We start from the raw sequence: 22,948 nt of genomic DNA, 5'->3' as shown, positions 1-22,948 counted from the left end.
TTGCTTAAACATATGCCCCTCATGAAAATGTTAATCCACTTGAAAGTTGGTGAGAAAAATAAAACTTATAGTAGGCAAAGCAAAAGTGATAATCAGGTCACAGAAAGTAAGTAAAGACTGAGTAGGCAGAAGCAAATAGAACAATGAATGGACTCAGCACCCCAACCCCCTTATGTTCTGAGTTTCTTTTGAGAACCTCCATCCCTAAACAAACATTTCCTTTTACTCTGCGTGTTTACAAAATAATAACCAAAAATATCCTGAGTCCCTCGAAAGAAAGCTGAATACCAGTCCTTCTCATCCTGTGCCTCATAACTAGAAGAGGAGAGTCTGTGTGAAGCATTACTCCAACTTATAGAAAGGGGAAAAGAAAAGGTCTACCTCACCAGTACTACAAAATTGCAGGATGTGCCTGTGTCAGTTTCCCTCGCCCCTACTCCCCGTTGTACCCTCTTAGGTGGGATCATGTGTATTTCTAACTGATACATCTATACGGACCAATTGTACTTCCCAACTGGCTGGTAAATCAACAGGGATGTTGCTTTGAAGTATTAAAAGATTATTAAAGAAACTGCTTATGATAGAAGAAATGTTAGTATGTCAACAAAAAATGTAACAGAAAAAAATACGATTCTATGAATGATGTGATATGACAGGGACACGTGGTTTCTGTAAAAGAAAATCGTGTGTTCTTCTACTAAGATGTTTTGAGCATGTCAGGAAAATCATGGACTTCAGAATCAGTTGAAATTTATTTGGTCTTTAAAAAAGCCTTTGGCAAAGCTTCTCACTGAGAAGCTGCCAAATAAATTAAGCAACGTGATGTACTATGGCAAATTAGAAATTCACCAAGAGACAGTAAAACAAAGGGTAGGAAGGAATTAACAATTTTAAGCATGACAAAAGGCTATAACAGAGGGGTGTTCCGTTACGAAGAGTGCAGTTGTGCGTATTTTAGCAATTGTGATCTGCACAAAATGATGAGCGTGGGTAAGAGAATTGTAGGCGATACAACCTCTTCTATGGGTGAATCAAAATTAGAAAAGGCAAAGCTTGAAAGGGAATAAAAAGAGGCTGGCTGAGAGATAAACAAGAGGGTAAATGAAGTTATTGTTGACAAATACAAGGTACTGCACCTTGGAAACGAGTCTAATCGTGCACCTGGCCGTCTGATATAATGAACTGTAAGTACTGAGGGAAAATATCTGAGTGTCGTTGTAGATGGTTCAGTGAAAACCTTTTCTTGGCATGTGCAGCAGTGGTTAAAAAGTACATTAGCTATTTGAATGTCTGTAGAATAAAATGGAAATAACACTAAAAATATTACAATGCTGTTGTTAACGTATGGCATGCTGCCACTTACAATATTCACTTCTGGTCACTGTGCATCAAAAAGATGTATCAGAAATAGGAGGGATTTTAAAAGCTGGCAATGAAAGTGATTAGTGGGACGGCAAGAACTCCCTTTGAAGTAAGAAGCTGAAAAGAATGAGACTGCCAGGTATAAAAGAGGTGTAATCAAAATAATCCATGTGATAGTGAAGATAAATTGAGTGGCCTCTTTTTTTCTTTCTTGTAATGTGAGAATGAGACGGCAGCAAGAGAAACTAAAAGAAATAAATGAAAAAAAAAAAAAAAGGTAATTTGTACCCAAGTCCTCAAACTAGGCCTAAAGTTTGTAAGGAGTTTATACTCCTGTTGAAAATTATTGCATACATGATATCAAGCACACACTGAAAAAAAACGTAGAACCACAAAATGTCATCTGCAACTGGGAAGACTGGCGGGTTAAAACAAAGATTATACAAGTACTTTGCACAGTCAGGGAGAATATCCACAGTTAAATGAAATAAACTCGGAAGGTAGAAGTCCTTAAATATTTCTGACGTAAGTCAAGCAGTAGTTCTATGGCATTCTGTGAGCAGGTTGTGTACTGTGGTTGCAGCGTAATTCAGACAGATCCAAATCTGGCAGCAGCCGAGCTCAGGGACTTTGGAGCAAACCTGTCAGCTGCCCTCTTGTCTCCTCCTGCCTGTGGTTCGTGCAGCAACAGCCCAGTTGGGTCTGAAGAGGACATCTGATGGTTTGGGGAGCGTTAGCACAGAGTAAGAGCCGTTCCCTGTTTCCAAGAGGGAGCAGGCAGCTTTTTGGACTGTAACGCTGTGTGACCTGGATCTCCCCTGTGGCTCTCTGTGTAGCTCTACAGGGTTTCTTGTTTCTTATTCTGCAGCAAGTAGTTGCTTCCTTGACTTTTCCCTCTGAATAACACGGAATGGCAATTCTTGGCTCTTTTAGCTGCTGTCAAATGAGAAAATAAGGGATATTTTTCCCTTTAAAGGGACTTTAATGCTCAGCTTCTGTTTCTAACAGTGTTCAAATTTTTAAATAAATATTGTTATTTGGTTTTGAGAATTAAACAGAATTTAAATCTTATGTTTGGACTGGACCCAAGACATTGGGGGCTAAATATTGGGCTTGATGTGGTTTCATATGGGGTTTTTTGTAGATCTAAAATTCTTCCTTTCAAAACTCTAAATATTTGGGTTTGAATTCTGTCATTCTTTAGCTGCCAGATAGAAACATACTTTATTTTATGAGAAGTCTGTTGGAGATGCTCTATTGTCTTTGGGCAGGAGAAAAATCCAAATTGGATTAATCAGTCCTCCCTATTCTCATCCATTCTCACAAGATATTGCAGGGGTGGCATGCCATCCTCCTGGGAGGAGAAGGTGGGCTCCCACACAGACTGCACCACCTGACTGTTGCGGTGACAGCCTTTCTAAGACATCGTATTGATGGCTGTGATAAGGGACCTCTAGAAGAAGTGGTTAAATATGTAGGCAGGGAAATGTTGATTGAAGGGGATCCTGGAAAGAAACCCCAGTGCACAGAATCTCAGTGGGTGTAAGAGATAAAGTTGCCATGGTGAGAGTTCTTGCTGCTGTTGGTACATCCCAGTGCTCCTCATGAAGAGCTCACACACTGGTGTGCTCACAGGCCATCCTGTTTCCAGTAGCGTAGACAGGCAATCTGGTTGGCGTTTCTGTTGTAACCTGTTAATATTTAGAATCTATTGTGCTGCTATTCTTCTGCAAGTTTGTTGCTTTAAAACTGTCTTAGGTTAGCATAAGTTTCTAATTTTTTTGTAGTTGTTGTTATCAGGTGCAATTTTAAGATTCCAGAATTACTTTGTCTGTAAATGTTATGTTTATACAATACTGAGAAGGTCATTCTGTAAAGTGGCTGGTCAAGAGAAATTCTCTCTTGCTATATGTTTAGTACCTAATCTCCAGAGCCCTCGAAGAATTACTGAAGGAAAAGTTATACAGCCCTAATGAAAAGTGTCTTCACCAAATGCAACAGGACTAAAAGAGGGACATCTCCCAGCTTCACATTTATGCAGACCAGAATTCGAGTCCTGTGTATGTAGAACTAGGAATGCTGGATATGACTGAATTCCTCTTGCTATATAGAAAATTAATCAGGCCCAATCTACAACCATGAGAAACACCAACCTGAGTTTTGACAGAGCTGTGTTTGCACCAGAGCTGTGTTACCCCAGAGCTCTGCAGTATCTGTACTAGGACTCTCAGGATCTAGAACTAGCTCTGCAGGAAACTGGTAAAGTGCTGAAAGGCTTAGCTAGAGCTGGGTCTTTCAGGCTCCCTGGCGTAGAGCTGAGCTTTGATTAGAGCCGGAGCTCTCGGGGCTTTTGGACTCCCAGGCTATAGCAGTGAGCCTTGGATCCCTGGCACAGCTGGCTGCTCCTGAGCCAAGCCCAGGGAGCAGGAGGTAAGTGTGCCACTCAGTAAGGTAGGGGAATTGCTCCTCGTTTGCCAGGTGTTCATCAAACCTCCCCGTGTTTCAGGTGAAATATTTTGCATTCAACAAATTGCCATTTTCCACAAGTAATCTGTCTCACTAAAATGTTTCCAACCAGCTCAAGTCATAGGTGAAAACGAATGCGTGGAGCTCAGTTTGGTGCCAGTTTGTCTGAATCCCGTGTTCATCAGTTAGTAAGGAACAAATGTATGTGTTTGCCAGTCTTTCTGCAGGGACTAGTCTAGAGTGCTGTTGTCAGGATTTAAAATTCATTTGTGAATCTACAGGGAAAAACCTTTTCAGTATACCTGCCACTATTATGCTGGACTCAATTATTCTTTCCCTTTCATGAGTACTGTGCTAAACAGTAAATTGTATAATTGTATGGATGTAGTTTATATTAATGAGTCTGTCTGTTCGAACAATATGTAAACCATTACATATGGATGGATGGAGTTCTCTTTAAAAGGTAATCAGGATTGGGCCTGAGGATACTAGGCATTGTAGTGATACTGGAGCATGCAGTCTCTATGAGAAAAAGCCTGCAGTAAAAATGTGAAGACAGTAAGACGAACTGTGATCATTAATGACCAATAAAATAGAATAAATGGCAAACACCGTCTCTCATTTTTGTATTTTCTCATAACAGAGCTGTTTATTTTGTAGTAGAACTAATTTGCAAACAACTGTTTCAATAGCACCTTGGTATTGCCAGGTGCCGTTTTTTCACTCTAATGATACATGAATTGCGGATGGACGTTGCTATGCAGGTTGGTGTTTTGCTGGGTTGCTCTGAGCAATTGTTATTTATGAGTTTGCACAGAATGATTATGCTTAGCAGGTCATGTAATAGATAGGGCTTTGTTTGGTTGGGTTTTAATCAAGAAAGCTACTAGTTGTAGCTTGGAAGTCTTTTTATTCACTGACAGGTCATCAGAAATCTTTCTGGTTGCAAGGACTGTTTGATCCAAAGCAGACTTCAGGAACATCTGTTTCTGCAGCATGGAAATGATTTTTTTTCCAGTGGAGTCTGGTATTTATGGTCTTTGACTTATGTGTGAATGAATCCTACTGTTCTTAGTGCCTAACCTCTTTCAAGTGCTCAGAGTGAAGAGTTCACTCATTAGTTAAATTTTCCTTTTTTTAAAATGGTATTAGAAGTGTAGAGTTGCGATTTCTATAATGCTAGTAAACTGGTTTGCTTAATACATGCTTTTATCTTTCACCTCTTGAACCAGGTTCATCAGCACCAAGACAGGGGCGAGACCTTTCAATGCCAGCTATGCCCTTTTACCTCCTCCCGCCACTTCAGCCTGAAACTGCATATGCGTTGTCACCAACATTTCCTCAGGACAGAATCCAAAGTGAAGGAGGAAATACCAGAAACTGAGGTGAAGGGGTCACCACAGTTAAATAGTGACTCCTGCCCAGGACCACAAAGGGAAGGAGGTGGACTTGACCTTACGGGATCAGCATCTGTATCTAAAACACCCGATGTGGCTGGGCAGCCTAGTGGAGGTATTCCACCGTTACTGGTGAAAGAAGAGCCCAAAGATGACAATGGCATCTCAGCTGCACCTTTTGCTCTTAACACTGTTGACAGAGTCCCCAACAACACAAAGCTGAAAGACTCTTCTGAGTTTGTGGTGAATACAGCATCAGCACTATTCAGCCAGGACATCTCTGTCAAGATGGCATCAGATTTTCTTATGAAGCTGTCAGGTAATTGAGCAGCAAGCAGCAGCTTCAGCTGCTCCTTTATGGGCTAAGAAACAGTTTGCCTCGGGTTTGCTAAGTCATGGAATTGCAGGGAGAAAAACATTGCAGCTTCTTAACTTCTAATTTCGTGTTTCTTTTGATAAGGAGAGGTGCATGATGGAGGGAAGAGGGGAAATGCGGAGAGAAGAGAGGGATTTTGCTGTTTAATTGCTGGGGTTGGGAGTGAGAACTTTTTATCCAGGCTTTCATTACCTTGCCAAATCTCATGTGGTGTGGTTTTCAGGCATGCTGAATACCTGTAGTTCTCACTGAGGGTCACAAGTGCCCAACATGTTAGAAAATTCAGCTCTTAAATTCTCTGCCTTTGCCCCTCTGTTAAATAGGACCAATAAAGTATTGGTCACCTTCCTTTTAGAGTAGCATATGAAGTCTAACCAGTCAATATGTGTGAAGTATGAATGTTACTGTATTTCTGGATTATTAACACTTAAAAAAGGTAGTCCTAGAGATTCATGAACAGCTCGTAATTTTTATTTTCCTATTTTAATTTAAATTGGTATCTAATGCAAAGCATGTGTTCATTGTGTTTTCTTTCACTGGCAGATTATTGCTATAAGAATGATATGCATATGTGAGACTGAAATAGAGGATGTATTTGGAGTGAATCTATTCTATGTGCGCTCTTACTGATTTGACTGAACAGTTCAGAATTGTGGACATGCTTGGGGGATGCTGTATACTAAATGTTTTCAAAACTCACCTTTAATTCTTAAAGAAATTGGGAAAAATGTCACTGAAGAAACTTCTGTTTCACAAGGAGATGGCGGTCTCTGTGGCAAGTTTTAGACTTTGGAGATAGAAGATAACCTTTTCAATAGAGAACAACTGATCGCCTTTTTCCTTTAAATGGAATATAAGTTGCATTTTCGTAAATGTTATTGTCAGCTGAACTAGGAAATTAGCTCTGTCCTAGTGCCATTGCCTTGGTGAAACTACAGGCATTTTTTTGGAAATGCTTGATGCCTCCATCTGCTCAGACCTTTATACCGCAGGGGTTGCAGTTCTGTGGGCAATTGAGGAGGCTGGGTAAATGCAAGAAATCAAGCCTGAGGCTTCATGGAGCCAACCAGGAAAAAGGAATAGAGCTGAGGACAAGCAGGAGGTGAAATGGGCTAGCACAAATAGTTTGTTTTGTGCGTCGGAAGAAACCACAGAAACCTTCCCTTAAAAAAAACCAAAACAAACCCAAAAAAACCAAAACCAAAACAAACCATAAGCAAACTGGTGATATATTTTATTATTAAGACCAACAGAAAATGGGTGAGGATGAGTCTGTTTTGCTTATACATCTTTTTAATTGAGTTTCGAATTTGGACTCTATATTAAATCTATTTTCTGTGTTGTCTGACAGCTGTCCTGTATGTGTTGTTGTTCTGATGTCTATCTTAAATTTGGATTGCTGTGTGCTAAGAGGCTCCACACACCAGCTGCCCTGGCCTGTAGATGGTAGTGCTCGTGATAGCTGCATGTAGCAAGAATGGGAGCAGAAAGCAGGAGATGGGGGAAAAGCCTGAAAGTTTTAAAAACATACAACATGTACATGCATTGTTTTTCATGTAGCAGTTGATAGGGAGCTGTTTACAGTTTGGCAGACGGTTGTGTTTTCGTTGTCTGATCTATTGGCATCAGAAAAAGGATACAAATGTACGTTATTCATGCAAAAGGTCTATGCAGTTATTTTATGGTGACTTACTAAAGGTCTTGAAACCTGACTTGTATGCACCGTTACCTAGCAACATGTTATAAAGTCACTGGGGGAGTGAGATGTATCTGTAATTTTGTATGTGTGCATATTGGGATGAAAATGTACTGCCAGTCACCAAGTTTACTACACAAGGAGAGCAATGTTAAAAGGAAAGAAATTTCTTTTCTCCTGGGATTTATATTGTGCTGTATACATTTAGTTCATGCTTTCCTCCATACAGTGTGCATAAATTTAGAGTAGAAGTAGTTCTCCTCTACCAAGTTGACTAAGTAATAGCCGCATTTTTTGACTGCTTACTGTGCTGAACCAAGTTCCTTTGAGTGATATATTAGGACAGTCTCTTGTTTGGCCCATCAGAACTTCAATTATTGGCCTTACCTTTTCAATGATGTAAATCTTTTGACATCTCAAATTGTATATGCCAATTGTAACAGCCAACACAGATTTGTCGAGACCAAATTATGTCAAAACAATCTAATTTTCTCCTCTGACAGGCCTTGTGGCTAAGAAAGAAGCAGCAGATAGATATCTAGACTTTTAGAATTTGGCATTTATTCTTATTGCATATTGATGGTTTAAATGAATGTTTATTTTTGCTTGCTAATGTTTACTGCCCCTCCTCTTCTCGGTTGGTGTCCATTTGTATGCCTCCAGTTTCAGGGGAGACTTTGGGGCCTGTTGGTTTTCATTTCTGGGCAGTTTTGGCTTCTTCTTTTGCCAAGCATCTGACTCGGAGGAGTTCTTCTCTCCCTTAAGACCTAAGAGTTATAGTTTCCAGTACCACCTCAGAGCAGAAGTTCAACTGGTGCATCTAGGGTGGAAGACGGTACAAAATTGGTGTTTATCAACTATTATGAATTTTCGAATTGAATCTTAATAAGCACATATATAGTCTTGACTCTCAGTATTATTTCTGATCGTGCAATGCAGTACCTTTCTAGCCTAGATGAAGTGGATATCAGATTGTTGGAAAACAGTACATTGAAAGCAGTTCACAGTCAAACAAGATGCGTAAAAATGTGCAATATTCAACAAACCATTGCACAAATACAAAACTAGGGAACAACTAGCTAGGTAACAGTTCTGTGGGAACGGAACAACCTCATACTGGTGCTTAAAAGACAATTATTGTACTGAGATGTATACAGAGAAACAGGTCCAAAGGAGGAGGAAACAGTCCTGCTCTTCTCAGTTTTGCTGAAGTCCAAGGTTTTGGCACTACAATTTATGAAGAGCGTGGACAGTTGGAAAGACTTGAAAGGAGAGCAGCAGAAATGACTGGAGGTTTAGAAAACATGTCCAGTGAGGATGGATGAAAGGGACTGAGGTTGTGAAGCCTATAGAGAAGACTAAGGAAAGTCATTAATAAGCCTTTAATGCATTAATAAGTTTGCTTTGGGAGGAGGAAATAATCTCTTGGTGATTCATCATAATTAGGACAAAAAATAACAGGTTTATATTGCTGTAGGGTTTAAGCTGGCATTAGGAAAATCTTTCCAAAAGCTGAGGTAGTTAAACCACTGAGATAGTTTGGCTGGAGAGATTGTGGCATCTCTGCCACTGGAGAATTTTAAAAACAGGTTAGAGAACTACCTGCCAGATATTGTTGATCACGTATTAGGCAGTAGGGTGGACTAGATTTGTCTATCTCAGTCAGGGAACCATAGGACATCAGAAGCAGTTGCAAGAAATTTAAGCTGAACAGCATAAAGCTGCAAGCTGTAGGGAAACAAAGTGGGAAAAATATGTACAGATGTTAAAAGTTAGACCTGATTTTGAGTGGGCCAGAAATGAATTGTGATGGCACTGCTCATTTCTTGCCAGAAAGATTTTTAGTTACATGTTTTCTGAAATAAGGCACAGCACGAACCAGCAAATGTAAATCTAAAAATAAACCCTGAAATTTTTTTCCAGATTCTACTCTTTAGGTCCTAGCTTAAGGTAGGAGATGCTTTTAAATTCACAAGAAATTTAAAAGAATTATCTGAAATTTTATTTAAATTCAGAAAGGCTTATTGTTTGTAAAGACAATTAGCAGATGACTCTTAACATATAAACTTGAAAAATACTTAAGCATGGGCCTCTTTTTACCTTCAAACCTTCCCACTCTTATTTCGGTGGGACTGCTTGTACGCTTAGAGTTGCCTGAGCACTTTGCCAGGTCAGTGAGTGCTTGGCCAGAAGGTTTTCTTTCCCCGAGTCCATTAATTCCACATTGAAACTTTATAACTGCATTGATATCTTTATCTACAGAGTATTTGCTTTTCCTATTTCAAAAGTTTCAGTGGTGGACATTATATAACACATCTCATTGAATACTGATGTCCTTCCACCCACTTCCTAGGCTTGTTTTCTTCTGTAATAAAAACCGGCTTTCACACTGCTCCAAATTACAATGGCCAGTATACTCTAGTGAAGTTATTACTGTTGCCTATGTTATGTGCTGATGTTACTTTTCATAACATTCGAAAATAAATGAATCCCATCAAAATGAATGGGATTCTTGCGCTATTGATCTCAAAGGAATTCTGTGTGGAAACAGTAATTGTAAAGCATACTTCATTCCTGCCTTCGCTCCCTCACCTCCCTGCGTTCACCAAGTGCATTACTCTAGAAAGCTCGTCCCTTCAATCTTGTGACGGTGTATATATATTATCAAGTATGTCCAGCTTCTGCAGTTCTTTTATGTTCCCCAAGTTACTCACGTGGCAAATCTTTAATATAGAAAGGGGGAAGGAGCGATAAGATGTGGAGGGTTTGGGGCTGGCCATGTTAAACGAATGAGAAACGATGGTTTCTCACAGTTTAAGTCATATCTGATGTCAGTACCATGTGAAGAGTCAAATCTTTATTTTGGAAAATAATGCCACCGTGGAATTTTGACTGTCCAAAGTACTTGGACTTTGCAGTCATGTTTTCTTAGCTGGTTCCATTAATGGAATAATGAAACAGTCTATCATCAGACAGCTACATACAAATATTAGTGTATAAGCTAAGTAGTCACTTAGATTATTTGTTCTGTTTGGCTCTTGAAAATTACTGCAGTCCTTAAAGGCAACACAAGTAATTTGAAATGTTGCAGCATTTGCCATTGACAGTACCGAAGTGGCTAGCTTGAACTGTTCAGACAGCTATTTTTAATATAATAAAAGCATGTCCAATTAAATTGTCATAATTGATGTATTCGTGTACCAAGTTCCAAAGCAAAGACCATGCTGCCTATATTTAGGATTCATAGGTTATGCCAAAATGTAAAATTTCCATTAGAATATGTAAGTGCACAGGACTGGCCATTATTGATCCATACCCTTAATTTAAAAAGACTGTGAATTCCATAATGCTGCTGTCAGTGTAAATACCCCTGATGTCATCAAGTTCTCTCTTTGAAGTGTCTCTCCAAAGTCACATTTTCATAATTTCCATATAGACCTCTAATTTCAAATATAACTGGAAAATGGCAAAAGCACGGCTAATTAAAACTTGGGCAAATAAAAAGCTTATACTAATCTTTGCCACTGATACATCACCCACCCTTATGATCTCTTTCCAGCAATTGCTAGTATTACATGCAAGAATTTCTCACCATTCTTAAAATCATACCCATCACATTTCATACCTTGAAAGAATACGCAGAATTTAGCAAGATAAAGCAATGTAGACTCTGTTCTAATCCAGTCATTTAACATGCAGGATAACAAACTGGTTTTTTTGTGTACTCAGCCCAATACAGCTTAAAAGAAGACATGAATATGATTCTGGACCAGCTCTGTGCTTACAATTTAGTTTTAATATCTACACTGTAATACTTGGAGTGTAAGACTAGCCTAGCCTGATGGCTCTTTTGCTTCCCTGATTACAGCACTACTCTGGGCAGAAGTCCTAGGTCCTGAGCCTTCTGTCACTTTTATCCAAAATGGGAATTGAAGGCATTGTTAGTTCAATCATCTCTGAGTGTTTGTTTTGGTTTTTGTTTTCTTAAACAAATATAAAGGTCAGCCTGGAGGTGTTTCTCTCCTTCTCTTTTTCTGTTCCTTTGTAGAGAGAATCAATTTCCATACTGCAAACAATACTTTCCTATCAGCAACAGGTTTCCCTTTGCTCCTTTCACTCTCTTCCCCCTCTTTTCTCCAGCTTCCCCAGAAGTTTACCTGTTCTGCTATTACTTTGATTTTTACCCAGAAAGGAGAAGATGGTCTTGGCAGATATTACAGGCTTGTTTAGCAGGTGGGACTTTGGCTGTATAACACAGATCTTGGAGCGTGGGGGGATGTGTTGTCCTCCAGGTGCCTTAGCAATTTGGCTAACTCTTCCATTCCACTTGGACCTAGAACACTGTAAAATTTTGAGAGGACCATGACAGGACTGGTCATTCTCCAGTGCTGTCTCCTTTTGCTTAACTATAGCTCCTTAAATGCAAAGCAGATGTAGAGAAAATCAGGTTAATTAGCTGGCCTTTTCTTAACCTCTGCTTACACGTTTTTAACATACTTAAGCAAGATGGTTTGGAAGACCTCCTATTTTAAGTGGTCTCTGAAAGCCAAGAGATGGAAGGTCTTGGCATCATCATACTTCTCATGATTGTCTGTTCTACCCTTCCACTGCTTTGATTAAAAAAAATGAAAACATGTTTTGATGCAGAGCACCTTTGAGTCATAAGTAGTTTTTTCATTGATAGTTCCCATCCTCTTCCTTGGAGCCCTGTAGGTTAATTTATTTGGCCGAGAACAGAGTAGAAGGCTTGGAAAGCGAGATGTCATTGAGTTAGCACTCCCAGGAGGGTTAGGTGACATGAGGTGCCCTGGGTCAGATTAGTACTCCAGGGCAGAAGGCACTAAAAAGAAATGAGAGACCAGCTAAGCTGTCCTGCCAGAAGAACAGTATTTTCCTTTTGGGCCACTTACTATGTGGACAGCCTCTGTGTTTAATAAATTGGGCATATTATAATTTGTCAGCCCAATTGGATTTTAGTCTGGAGACTCTCCAACAGGTTCCAAATGCACAGATTTTTCTTGCAAAGCAGTTAGCTCACTGGTGGCTTCTTCTGCAGTGTTTGTACCCCTTACTCAGTTCTTGAATGTCATCAAATATAAGCCGTAGTCTCCATGCAGAATGCCAACACCTACCTGCACATTTCAATTACTAGAGCAAAAATAGCAGAAGACTCAAGTCATGCCCTTTATTGGCCACAGCTGCCTTCAGGACGATGGTGCCCAGTGTCGGGGAAATGCGTCTTCCAAATACTGCAGAACTGATCTGACAAAGGTCCTTGGTTTCTTTTAACTGCCAGAGCTCACAACTTACCACCTGGAAGGGAAGGCTCCCCATGTCATTCAGATGCTCTAGCTCCAACAGGGCCTGGATAAAACACTGTCCTTTCTTCCTCAGGTAGAAGTCATGCCATGGTTCTCTTGCTGTGGTTGTTCTGAGGAGAATCACAAATAAAGGTTTTCCAGCAAAATATCGAGGATACCAGTTCAATTTGCAATGTGTCCTCACTTTCCCTTTCTCCTTCATCCATGACCAGCCTACTCTTTCTCCTCTTTGTACCTCTAGTCAGGCATCACTTGTAAAATGTAATAATATGATGGTGCAGCAGGGTCCTGTGGTGTGAAGAGATTTTCATTACAACTTCTTTTGACCCAGACTCTGTAGATGCTTTTTCTCGTGGCCTCCTCTTTTGTGGCAATGTTTTTTTGTTGTGGATTCTTTTTTCTTTCTCATGTTCTTTGCTCAGACACATGGAACGATGACCAACTCCTTGCTGATTGTGACTTATAGCATTGAACTTGGCTTGAAGTAATCAACTCATTTTACCTCTTTCAATTATAAATATTCTAAGCACTTAGAAGTCCTCCAAAGTGGACTGATGCAGTAAGCAGCTTCTATCAGAGTGTTTCAGATTAGAGACAGGTGCCCAAAGCTTTTCTTGTGGCATTTGGCAGTTTGAGGAAAGCATTATAACTTTTATCATCTACTTTTGCCAAATGGATCAAATGATCCCATTTTCCAGGAAGATAAAAATCAGTACTTTGGAATCTTCTGTGATCTGTTTTTTTCTGGATGTGGAATGAATTGAGAATTATCAACCCTGCTTGAGAGTCTACTGCCAGTTGGTTGCATTTGCTGGGTGTGGTTTGGTTTGGGGTTTTTTTTGTTGTTGTTTTTTGGGGGGTTTTGTGGGTCTGTTTGGTGTGGTTTGGTTTTGGGTTGATTGGTTTGGTTTGTTTGGTTTTTATTTTCTTTTCTTTTTCCTCTCCTCGCTATGTACTTCAAAATTAAATTGCTGGGGTTTTTGCATTTAGTCTGCAGACAACACATCCTTCAGTCTGTTCTCACTGCAGTGCAGGATGAATGTAAGTTAAATACAAATTAAGTATATGTACGTGTATCTATTTTTGTGTGTAGATAGAAGATATTATTCCTTCTGGGGAGTAATAACTTTGTAGTTCAAACATACTTTAATAATCCTTGTCTAGTTCTGAGTTTTAAAATATTTCTCAATCAGAAGGTTTTTTAGAGACTGGTCTCAGTCAACTTTTATTTCGCTTACTTGCAATTATTTTTCTTACATCTGTTTATTGTTCTCCCTAATATGAGTAGTGAATGCATCATAGTTGCTAAAAAAGTTGGTAAAAGTGTAAGCTGACCTGGTCTGTAGTGCTTCCCCTACCTGTTCATTTTCTGCCCTGGTTCATGGGTACAAACATAACTGGCTTCACAGGTTAATGATTTTTCTTAGTGGGTCGTCTCTCAGACTCAAGTTTCCTTTAGATTCTGGGAAAATTTGAATTAATACCTTATTGAAATGAAAAAATTAAAACGATTTTGTTCAGATTCTCTCCCTATCAGTTGCACTCAGCACCTGGAGGTATTTTACGTATCAGTAGCAGCTAGAGCGGCATGTTTTAAAAGAGGAGGAATGCAGAACATAGTGTGGCATAGTAGGCTTGGGTCTTTTTTTGTTTGGGTGAATAGACTGAGCTAGAAAGATGTAGGCCTGGATAAAGTAGATAGATGGATTTTTTTTTTTTTTTTTTTTTTGGTAAGTACCTTGGTAAAGTTAAGATTGGTATGAGAGCCTTAACCTGTATTTTGATGAGTTAAAGCATACTTTATTGGTTCATATTTCTTCTTTTGCTCTTTTTTAAAAAGGAAAAAGCAATTTCTAATACTAGTAGAAGTGCTTATAGATCATATTAAAAACTACACATATAAGCTAATTTAATTTCTGAAGTAGTGAATAGCACCAGTGTGTGTGTAGCTCCTTCTGTGTATGCAGTTTATACCAGTTCCTTTAATCTTGTTCTTTGGTAATGGCTTGCCCACCAATAAGAAAGGAGAAGAATACAGATCATCCAAAGCTGAATCAGACAACCCTGGAATATAAACTGAAAATATATGTGTTGTATTACAGGGTAATGTAGTATAATAGCTTTAAAAAACAAACAGACAAACACAAAGAAAACTGCAAAACAATGGACTGTGTGAAAATGAATGAAGCTCAGAGTAGCAAATGGAAATATCTGTTTGAGATATAGGGGGCAATTGTACCCCATATTTTTAGGGTTGAGGTCTCTGTGAGGTGGTGAGCACTTCGCAGTGGGATGCAGGGATTCAGATGCTCTAGGCATCAGATTTTGGGGGAACTGCTGAGAAGGAGAGTATCTGAGGAAATAAGAAATGAGGAGCTGGAGAGTAAGTAAGAAACATTGAAGTGTAGGAAAAAAGTAGATGAAGGGCTTCAGCAGGTGAATATTGCCAGAGTTTGTTGGGTTGATTTGACCTGTTAGTACCCTGCCCCTTCAGCTGGATGTCACCATCCCTGTGATATGCCAGTTCCACAGCTTTTCCTGCTTAGGTAATGGGTTTGTAAAACAAACAGCTCTCTGCAGCAGGCAATGCACATTGGCTTCTAATGCCCTGCTGCAGCTTGTGAAAGGGATGGTGGGGTTCATCTTTCTTATGTGGTCCCAGTGGGATTTGACAGAGCTCATCTGCAAGAGTCCTGAGGGTTGGCACGGGATTGTCATGTGGAAGGAGGAAAATAAGTGGCAGAGGAAGAAAGGTAGTGAGGTAAATGGTGAGAAAGCTTAGAAAGATAACGAAATGGGAATGATGCAGTATCTTCAATATTTGCAGAGACAGAGGTTTAGAGAGGTGAGAAAGATGTAAACTCATCGAAGTTTGGGGCACTGAACAAGTCATCTGCTCTGTGTTACTGGGAATTTAAAGTGAAAATTTGAACAAGAAAAAGCCACTAACAGAGACAGGAAAGGAAGCATCTCTTAATGGTCAAAAATAAAGAATTATAAGAAAAACTGTTGACAAACAGTGCAAAATCTTTAGCGTCCTATTTGTTGTGCAGCTTGCCAGTGAATTTATATTGCTCGAGTTTACTGGTGTTGCTTAAGGGGAGTTCTTGGTTTCATCCCTTCAACCAAATGCAGTGCAAAGAATCTATCACTGTCCAGTGCTATTGGAAAGACTGTTCAAGAACAACATTGTTCAGTGTGTAGATTATAAGCAGCCCCAAGGTCTCTGCACTCTTCTCTGAGGCTGTGCAGCTGCTTACATATGGAGTATTTGAAAAGATTATTTTAAACATGCTCTCTTTTTTTATTGACTTAGAACCTGGAACAGTACTGTAATAGCATCACCCAGTGCAGAGCTGTCTTGAAAATCCCTCTGTTCTCCTCCTTAACCAATACCAACTTCTAGGACCGAAGAATTTGTGGTTCTTTTCGCTTTTATGCCCCTCTTAGGTTTCCTATCTTTCTACTCTTCATCTCTTGCCTCTTTTCCATGCTCTAAGAACTCAATATGTAGTACCTGTGAGCTTGTAGGAGGAGTAGGGTCAAAAAAGAGGAGAAGGATGTTTTCTAGAGCTCTGGTACATGCAGGTTTTGTGTTTCAAAACTGTCTCTTTGTATAAAAGATGCAGATGTTTATCTCCTGAAGCGTCTTTGAATACTGTTTGACTTGCTTGCTTCCAGTACCTGCTCTAGCATTTCTTAGGTTATGGCTTCTTCCTGTTACTACCTGCTCTATGATCATATATTACGTACGTCATTAAGTCTTGGTTCTTTCCTTCTCCTGACAGCTGCAAATCAAAAAGAGCCTTTGACTCCTAAATTTAAAGTGAAAGACGAGCCGAAGGATGAGGAAGCTGCAGGTTCAGCCTTGTCTCAGTCCAGCTACGTGTTCAGCCAGGAATCCGAAGCCTCAGCTCCAAACGTCCCTGAGGAGAAACTCAAGCCACAGGAAGCACAGGCAAATGTGATGAGGCAGGACATGTCAGTCAAGGCAGCATCTGAACTCCTCATGAAACTCTCAGGTAGATATTTAATTTAATAATATTCAACTTTTTTTTTTTCATGTAGCTAGCAGGATTACCTTGCAGAAGGAATGTTTAGCTTTAGTAGCAAGAGAAGAAACAATTGAAAATGTCTATCCGCACAGGTTCGTATATGTAAGACCTCTAAGTTTGGTCTGTCGCCATAGTATTTAATTATCTGTGCTCTGGTCTTCAAATTAATGACTATGGGATAAATGAAAAGACATGATGCCTTAAAGCTTTTAGGTGGTGGCATTTTCAAAATGTACCAAAACATGTTAATAACAATTTATTTCCATGTGTCATTTCATTAACATCACAAGACTGTGTGTTTGCACTGAACTATACCTGATATAGCTTTATAAATAATGACTTTTAAAGCCTTATATTTTTCCTGACAATATATTGTACTCAAAATCATAAGGTACGCTGTTAAAAAGATGATGTAAACTGAGCCAGCTTTCTGCTGTTAGGAAGACCACTTGAACTTGCCTACATTGCCTTAGTGATACATCCTTCTGCCGGACAATTGGACAGTATGCATGCATATACACATACGTACTGTTACAGCTGGAGGGAGTAAAATAAAAATGTATGTTCTGCTAATTATGGTTTCTCAGACTGTCAGAATCAAGATTTAACTTTGGGGAAAAGGGTTGAATTCTCCCTGCTGGGAACTGGTTTTTAAGTGAATGATGAAAAGGCCTTGAACGTCTAGTAGACTTCAGTTTTTAGAACTGAGGCATGAAAGTCAGTCCAGGAGGCTAGGTCTCATACTTCCACACATAAACTGGATCAGTTAGCTTTTAAGTCTTCTCCAAAACTGGACAAGACTTACATTTTAAGGATGCCAAAGTCACACAAGAGGTGCCAGTGGAAATGCTTACGAGCTTAGTAACTTCTGAGATCCCTGCCAAACCTATCTGAAATTATTTGGCTTGATTTGATACTGTCAACATTGAATTTGAGCTCAAATTTATACCTGAAAAACTTTAACTCACTAGGATCTCTCCCATAAATTCTAACATGTAATTAATTCACTCCTGTTCATACGTGCATGCTTTAATTTGCAGAAGAATTTGAGCAATTGATTTGCAAGCCTCTGTGTTGATAGTGCAAGAAGTACTTCCCAGGTGCAAAAGTTGATCAGAGCAGAAGTTCCCAGTTTTTCACAGACTCCCAAATACCAAACATTTGGTTATTGGAGTATGGTGTTCTAGTAAAAGAACTTTACAGCCTAATGAAGGTTAACCTGTGACTTTTTCTTGGTCCATATAAACTTATATAACTATTTTCATAAAGGAGGAGCTCTGTAACTTAATGATTTCTCAAGTATTTCAGAGACACTGGGGTTCTTGATTGTGAGTCTTGAATTCAGCAGTAGCAGGCTGTGTTTAAGTAGTTTTATTACAGACTATTATATTTGTGCCTTCAATGCCTGTTTATATAGGTGAAATGTGCCACGTACAAGATCTTGGTCAAGTCTTCAGTCACTTCTGCCGGGAACTCCCTGTCTTTAAAGGTTGTAGTAAGAAATACGCTAGTTCAACATTTTTCCTATCATCTTTTCGGGACTGAGCAGTTTGCGTTGATAGGAGTCTTTTTGGTTAATCCATAGATTGGAAGGTAAAGAATTCCTCTGGGATTTACTCAGTCAGGATTGCTGCAGTTGATATTCCTGAATCAGCCAGTGGGTGGGGTGATATCGAGTCTATCACATACTCTGTTTTCAACTCGTGCTTTTTTGAATTGCCGTCTAAGGCAGAAACTATAAAGGAGGAAAACACTAAGATACAGTTTAATGTAGTACAAATAGAAGAGGAATATCTAAGATCAACAGCCTCTTTAGTTTTTTGGTGGGTTTTTCGGTTGTTGTTGGTTTTTTGTTGTTGGGGTTTTTTGTTTGGTTGGTTGGTTTTTAATGTTTACTTTATCTGGTAGAATACTCTTGAGATCAATATTGACTTCCCAGCTTATTTTAAGCAATTCTGCACTTTTTTGTTTTGTTTTGGTTTTGCCATTATTTAGAACTTAAACAATTAAGCCACTTCTTGATACTGGAAGGAGAGGGAGAAAAAAGAAAAAAAAAAAAAAAGGAATGAGTATGTCTGGATGTTCTGCTGTCTGTGAGGAATCTTCAGTCAAGTGCCCTTATTACGTTTTATATAATTGAGTTTAAGTCAGGTCCTTCTGGATTCTGTATATTCTTGGTAAAGTCTGAATGGGTTACATCCTTGCCTTGTTATTTTCACTTTCTTTTGTGTACTACTGATTACCAAAACCTGCGCTACATACACATTCAGCAAGGGATTTCCAACATAATAGTACTTTGCTTTCTGCATTCCTGGCATATATGCTTCTGTTATCCCCTGAGCAATAATATTGCTGATTGTTGCAGCGTCGTGGGAGCCTCTTGGGATTTAGGCACATACCTTGCTGTGTACCTTTCATGTGAAGGATATGCTGGTTTATATTTTTCAGTGGGAAATCTCTTTTCCCAACCAGAGATGCTGTGTTGCTAGGTCTCAGCTGAGCTTGTGCAGTGCAGTGGGAGACCTTTCCAGCTCGGGAGCCTAGTTTGGGCTGGCTCAGACTGTAAGACAGACCTACTGCAAATCACCAGCCCCTATAATGGAGGGACTTGTCAGCCACTCAGGAACTACTCTAAAGCTAGGAGGAGTTAGAAGAATAAACATATCTTACTGTAGTAGTACATTAACAGAACATTTAGTAGTTGTCATTGTAGAGGTAAAGAAACAAGAGAATATCGCACATGCAGCTCTCTATTTTAATTCTGCTAGACAAGGTTCTCTCTTTTCTCATGAAGCTAAAAAGCTGTTGGGACACTTGCCTGCTTCTAGCAGCACACAACCTGTGTTTGAGGTCAGGCTCTTACCCTGCATATTATAATACTTTGGTGGAGTTGGACCTTATCTGGATATGATGTGCCATTTTATACCATTTTTTTTCTCCACTGTGTTCCACTTGGATTCAAATCTTCTACCTCACAGTTCACGAACTTGATACCTAGTCACTTGATACTTAGTCGTACTTCTTCCGAAAGATTATTCAAGCTAAGAAGGCTAAAGTCTCTTGGGCATGTCTGGGCAGAACTCATGTCTATCCAGATAGTCAAAGCAAAAGTTCCTAACAACTGCTCTGCTGTTAAAAAGAAATGAAACACCCATTTGGAAGAAATGGTCTTTGGGGGTTAACAAGCGAAGTTTGAGACTCAGTGTAGACCTTCAATCTACATTTTACAGAAAAACATAAAATGATTACCGTGATTTATACAGATGTTCAAAAGGGTGAGCTGTGGATTCTGTCCATTACTAAGTCTTGACTGAGTCTCGATCCAAGGGTAAGCAAACTGATTTGAGGAGATAGTGGAGTGGCAAATCACTCTCATCCCTGTTTGGAAGAGTGCCATTCCTGCAAAATTTTAAATTCCTATGAAACGTTGCACAAAATCACTTATAAAAAATGGTAGCAATGTATTTCAAATGCACCTGAATAAGTGTTCTACATTATTACCAATTCTCCTTCATGGAAAAGCTAATTTAATTCTCAGAATGTTTATCTAAGAGGTGTACCCAGTGATCCCTGGTCAGTTCCATATACTCAGTCTTGTAAATTCTAAGGTGGGTTTCAGAGAAGACTGAAATTTAAAATAATGTTTGCACTTACATGCTAATGTTTGAGTCTAGAAATCCATTTTCTGTTGAAATAGTCACGCTGCTAATATGTTTTGGGCAGGTATTGTCTTTCAGAAGCACATAGTGTTTTGCCTTCTTGTCCAAAAATGAATGCATAGCTGGAGGTGTACAAAATCTATTCCAGGTACTAGCATTTTATAAGTAATATTTTACCCTTATGCCATGAACGATGACATTAGTATGTCCCCATCTTTCCTAGAAATCTTGTCTGAATCACATTTGTCTTTATTACAGCTATATTTGTGAAACGTAGTCATTTTGCATTTCAGTAGTAACTGAGGTCGTTTTCCTCCTCTTTGTTTTTTTTCAGTGGATCAATTCCCCATGTATTGCAGATATCCTTGTTACCACTAGCAAATCCATGACCTTTGTACTACTCAGTTCCTTTTGGATTTCTTGTACTTTAGTCCTTGGGTCACACAGTGCTTCTTGTAATACACCAATTCCCCAATACCAACGATGTGTCACAATTTAGGGTTATCAGCAGATGCAATTAGTGCGTACTTACTTTTTATGCCAAGGTTGTGAGGTAAAATGTTCCACACGATTGATTCCAAAAGCATTCTTAATCAATTCTGTTTATTATTGCCTAATTATATGACAATTCCTCTTCCAGCACAACTGATTATTGTGGAGGTTTGGGGTTGTTTGGTTGGTTTTTTCGTTTTTGTTTAAGTCTTTATCCACTTGAAAACATTCATGCTAATTTCCTATTTTGTGCCTTGTGGGTAATTTTTTTTTATGCTATATCTTAACATTTAACTGAAACGACATGCATTAGAACTTCTATTTAAAAAGAGAAAGAGAAAGAAAAAAGAATGATAGTACAATTATAACATAAGATGAAGTCCAGAGCGCCTTGATGCTACTCCCATTCCAGAAATGGCACATTGTGCATTAGGGCACAGTGAGGTGAAGGACCATCTGAGAAGGCTTTAAATTAGCTCATACCAAAACCAGTCCAGTCACAAGAGTATAGACTTTGAGAGGAACTAACTAATAATATTGAAGTTTGCTGACTGAGAGTGCTATCTATGTGTGTGTGGCCGGACAGTTGGTGTCAGTTACCTCATTTTAAGGCTGGGGTGACTTTATGCTTGGCTGTCATCAGCAGTGCGACTGGACAACAAAAACAAGTGCATGGCTGATAAGCTATTCTGTTTAGCAGTGACAAAGTCTTTCCAGGTTTAGTGGGTTACGCTGGCAGTCTTTTGGTTTATAGTTACTATGGTGAAGAAAAAGTTCATTAGTACATCTTTGGGTGAGGTGGGGGACAGAGAAACTAGCCTTTCCGTATATTTAATTTTCATAACTTTGCGGCGTGTTCTGGGAAGCGCAGGAATGGAGCTAGGCTGCTGTCTCTGCTCCGTCAGGCCCTGGGAAGAGTCTTTGCACTCAGATTGCAGGGGAGCTGTCGAGTGCTTTCATCTCTGCGCAGACAGCCTTGGTAATGGGCAGAGGAGTGAAAACACTGGCAAGTCTTTTGTTCCTTGGTCTCTAAACAGCTCATTAGAAAGCTCTGGGCAGCAGCAGGTGCTTCCGTAAAAGCCCAGAAAAGTTAGCGGGGAAGTACCTGACCCAAAACCAAGACTTTGTTTTGATGGGAGCTAGAGAGATGGCAAGTTGCATCACCAGATTAAAGTCTACTACTAGCCAAGTGATTTTGTTTGTTTGTGTTTCTGTTGTTATTGTTTTGGTTTGGTAGTGTTGTGGTTTGGGGTTTTTTGTTTGTTTGTTTTTAACCAACAGAAATGTGAAAATGATTGTGAATGGTTAGAGTGCAGCTGTATATTAACTACAACATACAGAGTGTTTCAAAAGGATGGACCCAAACTGTAATTGCAGTTCCACAGCAATTGGGTCTGTCTTTCGGAAACCATGTAGAAAAAGGTAGAAGCTTTATAGATAGCTAGATTTATTATCGCAACATGTGAGGCTCCAGATTTTTTTCAAGATTTTTAGACACTCCTGCCAATGCTGTACTACATGAAGTTCGTATGAGGCCATGGAACATGCATTCAGTTCAATAAGCTTTTCCATGACATCTGCAGAATAACATAATCCCAAAAGAACTCAGCTAGGGATGGATTCTTACCTATTGGTGGGGTTTGCCATCTTTCATGACAACATTAATGTCTAAACCCAAAAGCAGGAAAAACATGAAAAAAATACACAAATTCACAGAAGTACAGAGTGGGAAGTATGGAAGTCTGAAAAGTCTTAAGTTTTTTTTCCCTATAAATCTAAAAAAAAAAAAAATCACAGAAAAACAAGTACCTTATAACAGAATCTAGCTTTTAGTTCAGTAGATGCTATCTTATACCTTTAAGTTATTGCAATTAATCTTCTTCCTTTTTTCCATGACAGAGTACATTTGATATTTAATGAAAACTATGTTAATTTAAAAGCTTACATAATTTGGAATAATAAATCATAATGTCTGTAGTTCAAATGCGCTTCTTTTGGTGTTCTGGATTATTTTATTGTATTTTGGATTTGTTACTGAAGAGTTTAAACAAACCTCTCGATCCTTCAGTTTACTGCCATTCCTTGATGATATTCAGCCAGGTGGGAGCGGCCACAAAGTTATGG

General features: G+C 39.2%; 1 protein-coding gene across 3 annotated transcripts in view; it reads left to right on the top strand.

The window, feature by feature from the left end:
- Positions 1–22,948, top strand: part of ZNF827 (zinc finger protein 827) — a 106,549-nt gene that overhangs the window by 36,613 nt on the left and 46,988 nt on the right. For all 3 annotated transcript variants that reach the window (XR_010606140.1, XM_065634332.1, XM_065634333.1), the window contains exons 4-5: positions 5,061–5,544; positions 16,407–16,640. Coding sequence is in view for 2 of the 3 variants with exons in the window: in XM_065634332.1 (XP_065490404.1) it covers positions 5,061–5,544; positions 16,407–16,640 (718 nt within the window). In the remaining variant the exon portion in view is untranslated. The remainder of the gene's footprint in view (positions 1–5,060; positions 5,545–16,406; positions 16,641–22,948) is intronic.

Source organism: Caloenas nicobarica, chromosome 4, assembly GCF_036013445.1.
Source record: "Caloenas nicobarica isolate bCalNic1 chromosome 4, bCalNic1.hap1, whole genome shotgun sequence".
NCBI lineage: Eukaryota > Metazoa > Chordata > Aves > Columbiformes > Columbidae > Caloenas > Caloenas nicobarica.
The sequence above is the reverse complement of the archived record's forward strand: the minus strand, read 5'-3'. Positions and strand labels throughout refer to the sequence as shown.